General features: G+C 41.4%; 1 protein-coding gene across 2 annotated transcripts in view; it reads right to left on the bottom strand.

Annotated features, from left to right (window-relative positions):
- Positions 1-8778: 8778 nt before the first annotated feature.
- RNF112 (ring finger protein 112) overlaps positions 8779-18447 on the bottom strand; it is a 31559-nt gene continuing 21890 nt past the window's right edge. For both annotated transcript variants that reach the window (XM_081971375.1, XM_081971376.1), the window contains exons 11-14: positions 16836-16966; positions 14566-14619; positions 13792-13863; positions 8779-12572 (exon numbers count right to left, since the gene is read on the bottom strand). In XM_081971375.1, coding sequence (XP_081827501.1) covers positions 12036-12572; positions 13792-13863; positions 14566-14619; positions 16836-16966 — 794 coding nt within the window. In that variant the 3' untranslated portion in view covers positions 8779-12035. The remainder of the gene's footprint in view (positions 12573-13791; positions 13864-14565; positions 14620-16835; positions 16967-18447) is intronic.

Raw genomic sequence — 18447 nt, forward strand, 5'->3', positions numbered from 1 at the left:
GAACTGCATAATTTACCCCATATTCTCTAACTGAAAGACTGAATCTTTAGGTAACTGTCAAAAATCAGTAGTGCCATTTGAACTTTATTGAAAAAAAAGATGAAAAGAGATACAGAGAGAGAGCTAGGAGAAACAAATCCTACACTTTTAGAATCTTTCCGATTTCTTGATTTCATATTTCATCTCTTTTGCACAAAGAATAAAGGAGTTTCTTATGGTGTAATTTAAGATATGACAGCTATGCCCACTACGTACTGCTTTAGTTGTGCACCCAAAGCAATCCCAGAGTGGATTTCTCGTGGAAATACAATGGATGTGAGCAAGATGGCATTCCACACTTCCCTCCATTTTGCTTATTACATTAGGATAGGTGTTAGGACAAAGATACATGTAATGAAAAAGAATGGGCAATTCATTAAGGAGGGAGAAATACAGTGAAAGCATTATGTCTTTCTTTACCACTAGAGAGCATGCTGCCCTAGTTTTGATCATTACCAGCAAATCAAAATATTGATGCTGGTAAGTATGTCATTTTGTTGTTATTCCTTAATGGTGCCATAATACAGGATTGACTTTTTTTCATAGTTTTTAGGATAGAGAAATTCATGTGTAACCTATCTGTTGATATCTGTGGCCAAAAAGAGAGCGCTAAAACAGAAGAAGTTATAGACTTCAGATTTTTCCAACCCTTAAGATGTATCTGAGAAAAAGACTCCCCCCCCCTCAACCTTGCAATATTCTTTAACCTCATTCTCAGCCTTCTGAGCCTGAGAGTTTCCTAATGTTCTTCCTCACAGTAGCCTCCCATTCTTTTTCCAACAGTGCAAAGGTGCTTGCATCTCCCATATTCCCAGTGGTAAATTCCCAGTGCTTAGCAAAATGGCTTTAAAGCAAACGGTTTGGTAATGATGGATGTGTTTTTTCAGAAAACCTTCAGCCTCATCTTGCAGTTGGGATTTCAATAATGAGGTGAAACTTGTCAAAATTGGCTCACCACCTTGAAGTGACTCATTGCATTCTTGGACTAGCTTTGGCTGCTTCTTCAGAAGGAGCTGAGTCATAGGTATGGATGTTTCTCTTGGGTTCACAAACAGATGATCCTTTGTGGAAGAGGAAAGAAGTGGAAGCAATAGAGAAGTGGCTGAGGAAGGGAGGAATGGAAGTGTTAATCAAGTTACAAGTCAACAATTTAATCCCTTCCCCTTCTTCCTCCTCTTATCCTCCTTGTATGATCGGGTTCTTCCAAACCCCCACTTCAAGTTCACAATTACCATCTTAGGTCGATTGAAGTTAAAAAAAAATCCATACTCAGATTGGTGAGCTAAATTTTGGATCTAACTGAAAATGCTAATCTATCTGGATTATCTATTTTCCTACTTTGGTGGGAAAAATTTAACTCTGATCATGTGTGTGAAGAGGGAAGCCAGCACTGGACATGGTTGGATAGGAGGGATCACCAAACAAGATGAGGCAAGACCGAATGAGGAGCCCAGAAGAGACAGCAACCCAAGTGCCACTAGTTAATTGGTTTAAAGCTAATTTGCACTCTGCAGTGCACCAAGGACAGGTGTGTATGTACTGAACAGAATGAAATAGTATTCTCCATGTCAGGATTGCCTTGTCTGCATAGCATATATAGATTTCTCTGACATTTTGTTTACACAAAATAAATAAACGAATAGTTGATAAAATGTAGGTTATATCCTATGCAGACGTTCATTTGCACATGTGAACATTGAAAGAAGGATGAGGACACCTAGCTCATTCTCCTAATTCCATGATGATGAACCTATGGCATGTGTGCCAGAGGTGGCCCACAGAGCCCTCTCTGTAGGTAGGTGCACCATTGCCCCATAGGTCAGATCGCCAAGTCGTTTCTTTCGTGAGCTTCTGTTTCCCTGCAAATGACAAAACAGAAGCTCACAAAAGAAAAAGATCTTACCTCTTGCTGCCATTGTTGGGATGCCCTCCTCCCCGCTGGTCTTCGGATCTCTGCTGTGCATGTGTGCATATCTGCATGTGCACACATTCATGTGCGTACCTTTCAGTTTGGGCATGCATGTGCACGCAGTTTGGGCACTCAGTGCCTAAAAGGTCTGCCATCCCTGCCCTAATTACTAAATCAGAAGCCAGGAATTATGGTTACACAGCTAGTAGTCTCTGAACCTTATGCAGTGAATTCCAGTGCTGAAAGTTCAAGGATTCTTGTTATTTTAGGCAGATTTCATGCAAAATATTTTGCAAGTCTCTAAAATAGGCTTTGTCCAAACTGACTTAGAAAAAAAAAAGCCATCAAAAGTTCTTATCTAGTCTTTTTGTCATTGTTCTCCAGTTTTCCATTCACACCAAGTATGCTTCCTCAGTCACAAAAGCTTGCTTCTTCTTCATATATTCAGCATGATTCCTGTAAATGTATTTCCAGATCTCTATGCTAGGTGCATATTAATTTAAAATGTGCTCTCTTTAATATGCATATTTGAGAAGAAGAGATTAAATGCATGTTTATCTCCATTAAGGTAGCACTCACTTAGCAATCACTTGTTCAGTAACTCAAACTTACGAGGGTACTAAAAAAGGAGACATGCAGCCAGCCCTTGAAATTGTAGCCATTTACAGCATTCCTGCAGTCACATGATTGTGATTCTATCTGATTTGACAATATTATTCTCATAATCCCGCAAGTGTCCTTTAAAACCTCAATGATGACTGGAAGAAATAATTCAGATCCATCTGACAAATGCAGAACACCAACTATACGGAGATGCTGCACCTCCTGCTGGCCAGAGTGGATAATGCAAGGATAGGAAAATAGAAATCTCTCAACCTTAAAAAATGATAATAAAATTACAAATTTGGGATAGAAAAGCAAAGCAAAAATAAGTATTGATGTCCAGTGCTGTATGTTAATCTGTTCAGAATTAGTAGTTTCTATAGTAATGAGTATGCTCATAAAAGAATATGACATGATTTTCCACAAAATTTCAGAATCTGATGTTTCTTTCAGTAAGACTTTTCAATAAAGAGAATAGACAGTAAGGACTGAAAAGACAAAAAAAAAAAGAAGGAATTGTTTCAATGTTATAAAGTTCTAGATAAAATATATAATCATGTTTTAATTAATTAAATGAGATGAAAATATAGCATTAATGGTTACATCAGCAAAGTGAAGTTAGCATCTTTGTTTCCCTGCAGAAACACTTTTTCTTTGCAGGTTTAGTGCAGTTCAGTTCAGTTTAGTTTAGATAATCCTCTTCATATTAGTACAATGGAGAACCAGTTTGGTCTAGTGGTTAAGGTTCTAGGCTAGAAACCAGGAGACTGTGAGTTCCAGTCCTGCCTTAGCTATGAAAGGCAGCTGTGTGACCTCAGTCCAACTCACCTCACAGGGCTGTTCTTGTGGGGAAAATTGAAGAAGGATTTGATGGATATGTTTGCCACCCTGAGTTATTATTATAAAATAATAAAAGCAAGATTAAAATAAATATGTACTGAATTTGTATTATTTCTTTTTCACTAATCTGCAAAACGACTGCTATTGATATTGTGAAAATAGTTTGAAGGAGGCTAATCAAAACATATTCATAGCTCTCTTGAGAGAATAAAATCATATTTAAAAGATCCTAAATCTTGACTGGAAAGAGTAAATATCACTGCTTTTTATAGTTCTAAAACAGTCTTCCGTTTGTTTTATTATTCTTTTTGGTGAGAATCCCTCCTTGCAAGCCTCCTCCTCCTCCTAAACTTCCTGCTTTCATTCCAGGCAAGAGAATTAGTCTACTCTAAATCTTTTTTTGATTCCACCAAAGATTAAAATGGTGAATTTATAGAACTTTAGTGATAAAATGCAGCAATCCTGTCTTTCTTTCTGTGAATTTATGCTAATAAAGAGCATACAAGTACATGGGAAAAACATGAAGGATTATAACTGTGGTACCGTGAGTTTCATTACTTATTTCTTGCTAGCGATGGACATCATCCTACTGATGCTTTTGAGGGCCTCAGAGGCTCCTGAATCCCAGCTCGTTAATGAGCTTAAATGGATAAATAGAGGGAACAATGTGCGGCCATTGTAAAACCATCACATAAGGAGAAGATGGACTCGAACATCAAGTTCCAATTCTGAACACAAGATAAAGCTTTCCATGCTTTCTGCAACGTGTCTATGTGAATGATGTATTGGGGCATACCTGGGTATTTTATGGCTCTTGGGACACATCCAACTCTGGTTGTCTCTGTCTGGCCCTCATGAGGTAAATCAGAAATTAGAAATCAAATGTAAATAAGTGCATCACAGGGAGAAGAAGAAGAAGCCAAACTGAGTGTGGCTCTGTGCCAGTGTGTTCCTACAATTGACTGGCAGCTGTAAGAGAGCAAGGAGACAAAGCATTTTTCTGCACCGATGCAGCACTCATAGGGACATGGTGGCTCAATGGCTAAGATGCTAAGCTTGCCAGTCAGAAAGGTCGGTGGTTTGGCTGTTTGAATCCCCAGCACCATGTAACGGAATCAGCTTCTGTTACTTGTCACGGCTTCTGCCAACCTAGCAGTTCGAAAGCATGTAAAAATGCAAGTAGAAAAATAGGGACCACCTTTGGTGGGAAGGTAGCAGCGTTCTGTGCACCTTCTGTGTTTAGTCATGCCAGCCACATGACCACGGAGACAGCTTCGGACAGAGCTGGCTCTTTGGCATTGAAACAGAGATGAGCACCGCTCCCTAGAGTCAGGAACGACTAGCACATATGTGCAAGGGGAACCTTTTATCTTTAGACAGCACTCACCCCTCACCTAAAGCAGCCTGAGGAGTTAAGGTGATGGAGTTAGAGGATTTCAAATCAGATTATATTGTTTCAGTTCCAGTTTCTTGTGCAGCCCCTGGAGAAAATTAATTGCCCACCCATCTTGGGGGTTGGGGGAATTCTGTCCTCAGTATCCATATGTGCCTGGGATGATCCAATCAATTTCCAAGAGATTGTGATGTTGCAACAGAGATAAGAGAAACTCCATTCCCACAACTTTCCTCCCACTACAGATCTGTAGGAATGAGAGGAAAGATTACATAAAAACAAGCGCAGCAAGCTGCCATGATCTCAGTGGCCTTTACCTTTTAACCTATGATCTCACCTAGCAGAGACAGGCCTTACCAGGGAGATATGTGAAGCCTCTACTCTGGCTGGGATGGACTTAGACATTGACAAGTAAAATGTACCAATAAGATGCTGTTGCTACCCCTGCTTTTGCCTTGCTTGTTAAAACTGTATAAAAGCCAAATAAACTCTGCGTAAGGCCAGTGGCGTAGCGTGGGTTATCAGCACCCGGGGCAAGGCAAGTAATTTGCGCCCCCTAACCCGTGGATTTTAGCACTCGAGTCTCTTCCACTAGATTAGTTAAAGAAACCCTTACCCCTAAGCACATGTATTGTTTGTTATGAAAATACTGATGTAATTAAAGTAAAATGCATCTAAATACAAGTTTATTTTCAAACACTTTATTGAGTTTAGTGATCCTGCCTATGCCCTGCTAAGTGTCCAGCGTGCCCCCTTTCAATGCAGAATGACCAGCGTGCCCCCTTTCAATGCGGAATGACCAGCATGCCCCCTTTCAATGCAGAGAGACCAGCATGCTCCCTTTCAATGCAGAGAGACCAGCGTGCCCCCTTTCAATGCAGAATGACCAGCGTGCCTCCTTTCAATGCAGAGAGACCAGCGTGCCCCCTTTCAATGCAGAATGACCAGCGTGCCTCCTTTCAATGCGGCCGGGGCCCCCTGCACCCCCCACGCTACGCCACTGCCACAGAAGCATCTTTGGACAATGATGGCTTGCTCGGCTAAGAAAGGGAGATGAGCACTGGCCCCTAGAATCAGACATAACCTTTACCTTTTATAAGTATTACAGATAGTCCTTGACTTACAACCACAATTGAGCCCAAAATTTATGTTGCTAAGTGAGACATTTGTTAAGTGAGTTTTGTCCTATGTTAAGAAATTGCGGCCAGTTTCTTGCCACAATTGTTAAGTGAATCACTGTAGCAGCACGGTTGTTAAGTGAATCTGGATTCCACATTGACTTTGCTTGTCAGAAGGTCGTAAAAGGGGATCACATGATCCCACAATACTGCAAGTCATAAACACGAGTCAGTTGCCAAGCATCTGAATTTTGATCATGTGACCGTGAGGATATTGCAACAGTCATAAGTGTGAAAAATGGTCATAAGTCACTTTTTAAAGTGATGTTGTAACGTCAAACAGTCACTAAATGAACTGTTGTAAGTCAAGGACTTCAGTCTGTCTCACTAGGTATAGATATTTGTTAATATTTTCATAATGACCTTTGAAGGAGTTCTGTATACAGTCACAATTAACAGAGAGTGCTTAATTTGAATCTCTTTAGTCATTTCCTACATTCTACCTTGCACTTGGCTAGGAAGAATTTATTATTTAAGAGTATTGCATCTAATTAAGATGTCAGCCTCTGCTTTTTAGTCATCAAAGTTAGGTATTTTCTATTGCAATTATCTAGTATTTTGTATAATTACATAATTATATTCCTTGCTTGAATACTTTCTTCCTGAAGATAATGTAATGATATTTAACAGAATCAAATGCACATTTCTTCCCTTAGAAATCATAAATCAAATCTACAGGTATAGGATGGAGGACATGGTGATGTCTTGGTAATAGAACATGCAAGCATTTTGAAAAGATAAAATAATTGCATACAATATATGAGTGAATGTTGCAATGTGGCTGCAAAAAAGGCAAGCACAATTTGTATACTTTTCAAATCACAGGAAGGAAGTGTTCCCTTTCATTCTGTGTTGGCCAAATCGCATGCTGAATTATTGTGTACAATTTAGAGCATCACACTAAGAAGGATTTAGACAGGTTCAGAAAATAACAGCAGAAATAAATGCAAGGGAATTTAATATGCTCCAGTTATTGTGTCTGCAACTTTAGGATTATATTACTCAATGGCAGCTGTGTTTTATGTACTCCCAAACACAGAGACTTTCACAAGACCATCCTAATGTCCAAACACTTTATTTTGCTTACTATTGATTTAAATTCCCAAGAACAGAAACTGGATTGCCAAGATTGGTCAAACATGCCTGCTTGCAGAAGAATCATATTATGAGGGGTCTTTGGTGCTCTTTGAGCTTGCTTGTTTTCTTGCAGAGGTTTCATTACCCAAACTAGGTAACATCATCAGTGCTAGTAAGGAGTGTGGCGTCACTAGCACTGATGTTACCTAGCTTGGGTAATGAAACGCAAGCAACTTCAGGGAGCACCAAGGACCCCTCATATCAACCCTGAGGTACAAATATTTCTCTTTTATTAGAATCATACTACTTTACTCCTGAATCCACAGATTGCACACGTCTTATTCTTTAATTAGGCATGAATTTGTATGAATGCAATTTAGTCAACAAACCACAGCTAAGCCAACTATGGCTTTTCATGGAAACAGATTTCACCCCCCCCCCCAGGTAAATCCATAGTTTGCTTACTCCTAATTATTTCGCTAAGCCCGACCTGTCTCCACTCACACATAACGTGTGACTTAAATGCACATCTTGATTTACAAGCCACAAGTAAGCAAACCACCACCTGTTTTACACAGCTGCATAAATATGTTCGCCCACTTTGGTTTCTTCCAGATTACTTGAGGGATGCAAGAGACTTTTGATGTCCCACACAAACATTTAGCGGAACCCAAATTATGTTAGTATCAGAGAAAAAGGTCAGCCGGGACAGACATGTTTCACCCTGGCACGACTTCTATTCTTCGAAGAGCTGCGTGAACGGGAGGGCAAAGCTCTACCGAGCGGATTTCAGCCCAACCCCCCCCCAGCAGATCTAAGTTGGCCCCAAAAGTAGCAGCTCTGCAATCGCCTTAAAGGCGCAGGAGGTCCGTCGGGGGGGGGGGAGAGGGGGGAAGGCCAAGAGCGGCCACGAAGGACCGACAAGGGGCAAATGTTTGGCGTAGGGAGGCGCTGGCGGTGTCTTTAAGGCGCTGTCCCCGCCCCGTTTTCAGACTGCTGGACACCCCGCCTTCCTCCTGCCGAACTGGCGGCGGAGGAGCGGGCAGTACCGTGAGAGCTACGAGCCGCAGGTGTAGGCAGACGAGCGCTTCCGCGAGTGCGAGCGCGCCCCTCTCAGATGTTGCGCCCGGTGCGGCCGGCCCCCCCTGCACCCCCCACGCTACGCCACTGCGTAAGGCAGACATACATTTTGGACACCACTGCTTGATGGATTTCTGAAACCCACACAGACCCACTGGAAGCATAATAGCAACAAATCTACTCTCTGCTTGATAGCTTTTGTCAACAGGGATTTGACAGACCTTCTGCAAATCCTCCCAAAGATATCCTAGAAACAAAACTGTGCATATGGCAGCAAAGCAGAGGTGGTATTCAGACGGTTCTAACAGGTTCTGGAAAACTGGTAGCAGAAATTGTGAGTAGTTCGGAGAAAAAGCAAATAGGCTGGCCCCGCCCCTCGCTGCCTCCCAGCTGATCTTCTTTTGTTGCCTTGAACTGGAGAATAGAGCTGGGAAGCAGGTTAGTGGGGTGGGGAGGGAATGGGAATTTTGCAGTATCCTTCTCCTGCCACGCCCACAAACCCACGCCCACAAAGCCAAGCCATCCCCACCAAGCCACGGCCACAGAACCGGTAGTAAAAAAATTGAATTCCACCACTGTAGTGTTGTAGAAAAGAAGGGACTAGGCCAAGCTCTTCAATGCAGGAAAGAATTTATTATGCATAGGTCCAAACAGCCAGAACAGAGCAAATTGTTTGAACCCCGAAGGGTTTACAAATGCAGGTTTTTATACTTCAAATTACGTATACATTAACTGGGTGTTACATTTGCCATACATGGTCCTGCGAGGAACTGGAAAACACTGATATTTGAGTACAGATTACAGAAAGAAAAGGGAGTTACATACATCGAACGAATTGTGCAGACCTTATCAGATTCTATCTATTGCGTTTGGGGTAGAAAGGAGAAGTGAAAAACAGGATACACCCATCTGGGTCAGTCTGCACTGCTACAGATAAAAATACCATCTGTCATCTCAGCAACTCCTTCCCAGCAGAAGGAGGAACTATAGCCTTGACCAAAGCTTTAGCCTAGCTCAGTAGCAAAGGTAAAGGTCTGGTTATTCCAATGAAAATAACGTATAGAAAAAGGTTTGTAACCCTACAATCTTGAGCTGTTATAGGAATTATATCTGGCTTGTCTGAGGAGATCGTGGACAAAATAGAATGATAGAATTACAGCATTGTATGAGAGCCTTTAGTCCAAGTCCCACTCACAACAGAAATCCTCACACCTCCTGAAACAAACAGCTGCCCAAGCTTCCAATTTCAGATCACCCATGGATCTGCAAATTTCCCCTTTCTTCAGGAGAGCTTTTCCTTTGTAGCCTGGCAGAGGGGGAAGAATTATAAATGATTCTTTTTATTTATTTTTTCTACTAAAGTGTTCAGGGGAACATCTGGATTAGAATGGTGATACTATAACGACAGCGGAGGCAGTGGGACCCAGTTTCTTGGTGATCTTCATTTGGTGTGGAGAAAGATGAGATGCCTTTAATATGCTGGCTGAACAGAGAAAATGTGTCATCCTGAACACCGATTCTCATTGTTTTAAGAGAGATTCAGGGGTGGTGGTATCCGCTCCTTGAATAACTAGGAACTTGAAAGTACCTCAATTAAACCACTCTGTAACAAACTACCTTGGTTTGCTTCTGGCATCCAGGCAAGCTGAGAGAAATTTTGTTTAAGGCAACAGAAAACAATAAAGGAAGCTGGTAGGAATTGTGTTTTATTTCCTTTCTAGAAAAATTTAAGTCCCTGTACTCATCTCCCCCCATCCAGTTTCCTACAACACAATACAAATAACAAACAAAATCTTGTACTTGACTAGTGTTCTTTGGAAATTCAGGTTCCAGTTGGAGACCTAGGATTTATTTATTAAATTATTTTATAGAGCTGCCCGTCTAATGCAAAATGATCTGGGCGATGTAGTATAATTACATGAAAATAATACACATATAAAAACAAATACAAACCATCAATGTTAAAAAAAATTGGAAGTTTTTTAAAAAATTATTCTGGTAATATCGTAAGAGTCAGTATATCATAAGCTCAGAAAGGAACTTTTTTGGTAAATGTGCAAACAATATAGCCAAAGTATTTACGTTATTGTAAGAAAAAAAAAAGTTTAGTTGTTATCCATCAGTCACCATCATTATCCACAATCTATTACAGTAGTACAAATTAAAAACATGGAGCCACAAAGAATATCCTATGATCCCAGAACCCAGCATTTCATCTCTCTTTCCAAAAGAGCCTTTAAAGTTCTCTGAAATGTTTTGGCGAAGGTATTTGCAAAAGAGGTTGCTGCAACTGAGAAAGCTTAGGAAGAGTTTCCTAGCCTTTCCAGTTTGACAGGCCAGAGCGGGGGGGGGGGGGGGAGGAGAGGAGGAAAAGAGGGGGTGGTTTTGTGGTAGAAGGTCGTGCATGAGTGGAGCTGCGAGCCCTGATGCTCATGCAAGTAGGGCACTGCACATTTGCACCTGTGCGTACACCAGGTCACTCACACAGCCCCGTTGGGAATAGGCCACGGACTGGTAGCAGGCTGGTTGGGGATTCCTGATCTTAGGAATGGGGGCCATGAATATGATATTCTCTCAGCACAGGGAGACTTTAACAGATCTTGTCTCCCTGTTCTCACTGGGCCATCGGTTGACTTGGTCTCAGCCATGACCTGCTTTTAAGATGACCACCAGAATCTTGAATTTATTTATATATCGTATTTACAAACTGCCCATCTCCCTCATGGAGAGATTCTGGAGAGTGTATAAATAGATACAAAATCATAAAAGCTCTACATATATGATAATAAAAAGAATTTAAAACAGGAACAGAATAGTGAAAGTTCAAGATTAAAAAAAGGCAGGGAGAGGCTTTGGGGTGCTAGCCAGCCCCATGGTTGTGTGCTCATCTGTGGATCAACAGAGCCAAGTCTTCAAGCACTTATGAAAAGCAAGGAGAGTGGGGGCCTGCCTCACCTCTGCAGGGAGAATGTCCAAAGAATGAGGGCAATGGCAGAGAAAGCTCTCTTCCTTGAACCTGCCGGTCAAAATTCTTTACCCAATGGATTCTGCAGTATACCTTCTTTGCCTGACCAGGTGGGGAAGATCAATGTAATGGGATAAAGACAATGGCACAGGTAATCTGGCCTTATGCCATATAGGAATTTAAAGGTCATAACCAGCACCTTGAGATGGATATGGAAACAACCCAGCACTCAATGCAGCTCACATAACTGAAGATGCTGAATTATTTTGAATGGTAGTCTCATGTGGAGTGCAGTGCAATAATCCAGACAGGAGATGACTGGGGCATGAAAGATCAAGCTAAGGGCCTCCTTGTTCAGGAAGAGTTGTAACTGTGACATCACATAAATCACACATTCAAGCTTTGAAGGAGCTCCATCTGGGAGTTGTTACAATCTTTCTATGAAGGCTGAAGGAACTGCCTCTTGTGATAAATTTTGAGATGACAACAAAGCCCACTTTAGTCTGCTCTAGATTTTGATCCAAAGCAGACTATTGCAAAATGGATACCATTAAGTGGATCTATGTCTACAGTTAATGCTATGGATATAATTTCCTTTTCTCCTTTAGAATAGATGCTAGAGCAGGAGAAACATGCTACTGTAAAAGGCTTGGTAATTCATTGGAGCGCCTCTCTCTCCCCCCCTCCCCCCCCCGAGGGAGAGATCCAGAAGAAATAATTATTCTTTTAAAAGCCTTTGTCTTTTATTGTCACTTGCGAGTCCAAATCTTTGTGCCAGAACTATGCTATTTTATGGCTATCCCCGAATGGTCACAGAATAATTAATTTTCCATAGTTCTTGAGACAAAGGAGTGCACACGAGACTAGTCTTTTGGGATTTATGTCTTTATAGCAGGGATTTGTTCTTTAATAAAGGAAGTGTGGGGCTTCAATTCCTTAAGGTTAACCTCATCAGCTAATAAGACTTTTCTCATCTGATACATTCTCCTCCTCCTCCTCTTCTTCTTCTTCTGTCTTATTATCATCTTTAGCCTCACTCTTGTCATCATTGGCCTTAGAAGCCCCTAAGTGTCTCCCCACACCAGCTCCCACTCCTCCCCCAACAAGACCAAAGGTGCCTGCCCCGGCCACAGTCCCAATTGCAAAAGTAGCACCAGTTCCCAGCACAATGGCTTCACCTGCTACCAAGGCTGCTGCTATGCCAGCTCCAACAGCTCCACCAGCTAACCCCACAGCACCCACCCCAATGGCTACTCCGGCTTTGATAGCAGAGGATTTGAAGCGGCGTCGATAATCTTCCAAGAAATCCTTCGTTTCACACATGATGCTTGACTCCAGGCAAATTAAAAACTCGGTCTGATGTGGCTCGTCACCCTGAAATGAGTTTTGGAACTGTTTGAGCAGTTTCTTTTTCTTCTCATCTAAGCGCTTAGCCATTGAACTTGGGGACACACGTAGGCTTGCCCACATTGAGTGTGAGAATTTATCCTAAGTTTGAAGACAAAAGGGTGGTAGGTTACGGAAATAGATTAATAGAAATATTAATCATCTCATTGTTCATAACAATGCCACTTCTTATTATCCCACTATTTATCATATATACTTAATCTGTCCTTATATCTAAGACCCCCAGATTTTTTTTAAATTTGCCATTTTATATTCCAAATATGCCATTTTATATTCCACCTGGTCATTTAAGGTGAAAGAAACAAACAAAACCATACCTGTGGGATAATTTTTGAATTGCCAAAATATTTTAACTTTTTTTTATGGGTCTAGGAATAAGCAATAGCACTTAGACTTATATACCGATTCGTAGTGTTTTACAACACACTCTGAGAAGTTTACAATTTCAGCATATTGCCCCCAACAATCTAGGTCCTCATTTTATTGACCTCGGAAAGGTGGAAGCTTGAGTCAAAACTTGAACCCTGTCAGGATTGAACTCCAGGTTATGGGCAGTTAGCCTGCAATACTGTATCTAACTACTGCAGCACCAGGGGTCAATGGTTTTTATCTGCTAAATTTTGCAAAACACAGTCCATCCTCAGACAGTATCAATCAAAAATCATTTGATTTCCTTTTTCTGTATTTAAATACTTACTAACGCCACTACAGGTAGTCCTCAATTTATGACTGTTCATTTAATGACAGCTTATGGTTACAACAGCTTTGAAAAAAGTGATTAGCATGTTCTTGAATTTAAGTCATGATTTGGAAGCTCAGTAACCAGCTTGCATTTACAACAATTGCAGAATCCTGTTATCACATGACGCCAATTTGTGATCTAGTTAATTTTAACCAAAGTTAATGGGGGAACCCAGATTCACTTAATAACCACATAATTCATTTGCTTAATTGTGGTTTTTTGCTTAGCAACTGTGGAAAAATGTTTGTAAAATAGGGATCTGATCATGGAATGACTTAATACTTAATGACCACATCTTTTAGCAAGCAAAATTATGGTCCTTATCTGCACTTGAACTTTAAAAGCTCAGCCCTCTGTTTTCTATTACACCTCTGATTCTAGTCTACCCTACTCTGACTAAATGTCAATCCTTTCCCCTTCACTACATGCCAATTTACAGTAGGCAAACCATAGAAATTTGTTCTCTCTCCAAGACATTCCAAGTATTTGCGTCTTCAGAATCCTCATTTTTTGCCTTTTAAAAAAATTAAAAATATAATAAAACTGGGCTTGTCCTACCTGCTTTTGGATGAACTTTTTAAATTTCATCTGGAACATTTTATTGTTGTTCTGGTTGAAGGTATAGGCCATCTGAGCAGAAGGAAAAAGGAAATATTAGCAGATGTGGCTATATAAAATTTTGAAAATAACCACATTTTCCCATACCACAAGAAAGCATGCCAACCCAGTTGCAGGTCATGTTCTTCCAAACTTAGTAATCTTGTATGCCTCAATACAAGGCATTATTCCATCCATGTTAATACAGTGGCCTGCTTAATACAATTCCCAATTTGGTAACCTAAAGTCTCCTCTACGTCTTGAATCTTGCAACATGCTTTAAAAGGGGCCGATGATCACGCAGCTCAGCTGTGAGAAATAGGATTTCCTGCTAAGGACCTCCAATGCCAGATCTAACATGTTCTTCCATCCAAATGCTAATTAGGTCCAGTCCAACTTAGTTTCAGCAAGATTCCTTTGCTCTTCTTCGTGCCCAATTATGGTTATCAGGCCCTATTAATTCCTTGTTGGGAATCCACCCAGCAACATTAAGAATTGTAATATTAGGCTAAGATTAAAACAAAATGAAACAGAAAAGAGTGAAAGCAAACCATTTCTACATAGTTGATCAGAAAACAACATGGATGTGTTCATGGAGTCAGCAATTACATTTGGCTGACAGAATTCTATTAATGTGGAACTTGATCTGAAGGGTGTTTTCCTTTTTTAAAAGTGAAGACTAGTTATAAGTGTATACCAGGGAAAAATACAGAAGGAAAACGGGGAAGTCAGTACCTCTGTGGGCGAGGAAAAACCAGTGTGATATTGTTTCATGAGTTCTGACAAAGCCTGAAAGAATAAAAAAGGGAGGATTCAACATGTAAAAATAGATTAACAAAAGACTCTCCTAGTTGGCTATTCAGACTACTTTAAGATATGTAGAGAGCAGGGGTGAAATGCTCTGAGGTCTGCTACCGGTTCGCTTCACCTGTGCGTGCGCCTTTTCTGCACAGCGCTGAAAAAGGAGGATTAAGACTCTGTAAAGGAAGTAGAAAAGCGGGGAGGGGGGAGAGAACAGCTGTGCTATGTGATTTAGATTCACTTGAAAGCAGGATTTCCAAAATGCACGCAAAGCGAACCAGCAGTAACACCAGCAGCAACTCACCCCTGGTGTGTGTATGGGGGGGGGGGGGGCAATGTTTTTGCCTTCATTGGGCTCCAGAGGCTTTCCTTGAGCCTCCGGTAGGGTTAAAACAGTCTCCCCAGCTCCGGAAGCCCATTTTTCACCCTCCCCAAGCCTCTGAGCATACCCTGCACTTACCTGCATCCAAAATGGGCCGCGTGTGGACTCAGGGGAGGGGAGGGGTAGGCAGGGCCAGCCAGGAGTGGGATTTGAACTGCACAGAATCTTAGCAAGAGAGTCTCCCGAATCCCTGCAACCCCCCAGCAGCACACCCCTGGACCATGTTCCTTGCCTTCAGAGTCTGTAGTAACAAGGCTCACACTAACCCACACAACAACTGAAAGCTCCCAGTGAGATTCAGAACAATCACCTTGATGTGGTAACTATCCACTGACTTTGTTTAATGTGATCAAATAGTACTTCAACAATCATGGATTTTTGAAATGATTGGGAATTTTGTTTCTGTGAAATCATATTTTGAACAGGCAGTGCTGGACTTTTCCTGGTTGCCTGTCAATCACACATACAATTTTAGTCCAAACTAAACGGTCCCTCTCCATATAACCAGTTTTCACCTATCCAGAATAGGGCATCTCACAAAGTTTGCACTTGCTGGCTTCAGCTCTAGGTGCTCCTTTCCCTCTCATTTGAACCTTTCCTCTAGCACTAGGGTAGCAGAGTTAGTTGCCAATAAAGCAGCAACCTTGCATAGGTGTGATAGGCAGTGTAGGAGATGTATGTTCTCTGCAGTCATCATCAGAAAAAAGATAGAAGATGTTTTTTTTCCTTTGGAAGGAATGGACAGTGAAAAAAATTCACAGAATGTACAGAAAGAAAAAGGACAATTTAGAAAAGTATAAGAGCTCCATCTGCTGGCTGTTAAAAGTGACAACACTTTTAATTCCCAGGGGGGAAAGGGGGGGCCGGGGGAGAGTCAGAATAGACTACAGGTATTCCCTGATTTACAACAGTTCATTTAGTGACCATTCAAATTTACAAAAGTGACTTATGACAATTTTATGACTGATGCAACATTCCCATGGAGATCAAAATTCAGATGCTTGGCAATTTGACTCACGTGATCCCCTTTTGCAACCCTCAATGGCAAAAATCAATGGGGAAGCCAGATTCATTTAACAACCGTGTTGCTAACATAACAACTGCAGCACTTCACTTAACAACCGTGGCAAGAAACGTCGTTAAAGTGGAATAAAATTCACTTAACAAATGTCTCACTTAGCAACAGAAATTTTGGGTTCAATTATGGATTACCTGTATATAAGAAGACATCAACGTTTAGTAGATAGTAATGGAGAAATATTGTATGTTTTAGAGCACACCAATTAGGGAAGAGATACAGTGCACAGATTACAGCATAGATGTAATCGTAATGAATAATATTATATAAGTAATTTTATTAGAGAAGGAGTAATTGTATTAGTGTTTATCAAACTTGACAACTTTAAGATGTAGGCTTAAAGTCTCAGAATTCCCTAGCCAATATGGGGGCTTTTTGGAATTAAAGTCCATGCATCTTAAAATTCCTGAGGTTGAGAAATACCTAAAGAAACTGATCTCTTTTGGATATAATAGAAATCTCTATATGCCTAGCACAAATACAAAGGTTTCAGCTGGTTTGGACTGATTCACCCGAACCAGTAGCGGAAATCAGAGGTGCCCCGGCTCTATGTTGTCCTATTTAGGCATGTTTTTGAGAGCGGGATCATGAGCACACAAGCAAAGTGCATGCACGGAAGACCAGGCACATGCATGGAAGGTGGTGTGAAGTGGGCGGGTGCATGCGGGGCAAACCAGTGATAACAAAATGTAAAATCCACCACTGCATAGGTTGCTTTCATCATTTGATTCCCATAACTCTCACCTTTATCTTATCAGCAAGTTCTGTCCCGGTGAGACGTTTGTTCTCCTGATTTCTCTGTACATGCATTGCAGCTGATCTGGCAATATGATTCCCATAATCACTCAGGAATCCCCTAAAATCCTCATCCATACCTGCAAAAAAACAATTCAGACTGTTCTGGCCAGGAGATTTTTTTTTTTAAAAAAACTTTTTCTGGAGGAAATGGTTGAAAAAAATCTGAATGCAACCCGAGTTAACCCAAGACTCCAAAATGCAACAGTGTTGGATTTGGCCTTAAAATGGGAACTATCCTATCTGATAAATCTTTGCTTCAGTGACGTGCGGTGATGTTTATGACTGGTGAGGCTGGTGACGTCATCAAACCGCGTGGTTGCTCCGATCGCACGGGCGCAGCCCAAACGGAGAAGTTTCTTTTCTCAGAAATGTCAGAAAGAGGCAGGCAGGCTGCCGCAGCTCCACTGAGAAGATATTTCTGAGAAGAGAAACTTCTCCTTTCTCCTCCTCCTGCCCCCCTTCTAGCACTGATGATGTTACCTAGGCATTTTTTGCATCGGGCGAGCCCGGGATCCTTGCAAGGGGAATGGGAAAACGTGTGCAGGCGGATCCTCAGCAGTGCACAGCCTCAGATTAGCGCAGCCGCAATTCCCTTCCCCTGCACACGTGGTCCCATTCCCCTCCTTCCTAAGCCAACATGAAGGGGACCGCGGATGTGCTAACCTGAGGCTGTGCGCTGAGGAGCCGCCTGCACACGTTGTCCCATTCCCCTTGCAAGGATCCCGGGCTCGCCCGATGCAAAAAATGCCTAGGTAACATAATCGCACAGCCTCAGATTAGCACAGCCGCGATCCCCTTCCCCTGCACACGTGGTCCCATTCCCCTCCTTCCTGAGCCAACGTGAAGGGGATGATGAGAGCGGTGCGGCTCTGCCTCCCCTGCCTCCCCTGACTGCACGTCACTGCTTTGCTCCAGTATGTATGTTTATATGCAGTGTGTTTGGGTGCTGGTAGTTGGAGAAATAAAATTGTTATTTTAGAATATTTTTAATATCTCAAAGATTCAGGCTTTGTGCATTTTTAAGTGCGCTTTGAATAAATACAAATTTTATAAGATGTGCACTTCGTGCATCTTATAAGCTTTGGGGAAAACAAATGCAGCAGAGGGCTTGCAAAGTCGATTCTATCAACCATGAGTAGTGCTAAGGGAAGGATGAAGAGCTCTTTCGAAAAAAAGCACATTTAGCTATAAGCCACAAAGATCAAATAGCACAATAAGAAAGTTTTGGTGAATTTTAGCCATGGCAATTATTTGTAGAATAAGAATTTATTTCATAAAAATACTCTGGGAAAGTGGAAAATCTTATTGGTTTCACCACGGTCATTTTACATTGTCTTTTGAATACAGAGCAATTTTTAAAGGATGATATTAGAAAAAAACACCTGTTCCATAGTTTGTCCCCCCCACACACACACACATCTCAGTTCCCGCGAAGGAAACAAAAATTCCCAATTCCATTACAAGCCACAGAATGAATTGATTTAATTGTTTTCCAACGCTAATCAGGAAGGATTTGTGGTATTAATGTTCCTCCTTCTGATAGAATGAAGTCATTGTG

This window comes from Natrix helvetica (assembly GCF_964273705.1).
Source record: "Natrix helvetica genome assembly, chromosome: Z".
Taxonomy (NCBI): Eukaryota; Metazoa; Chordata; class Lepidosauria; order Squamata; family Natricidae; genus Natrix; species Natrix helvetica.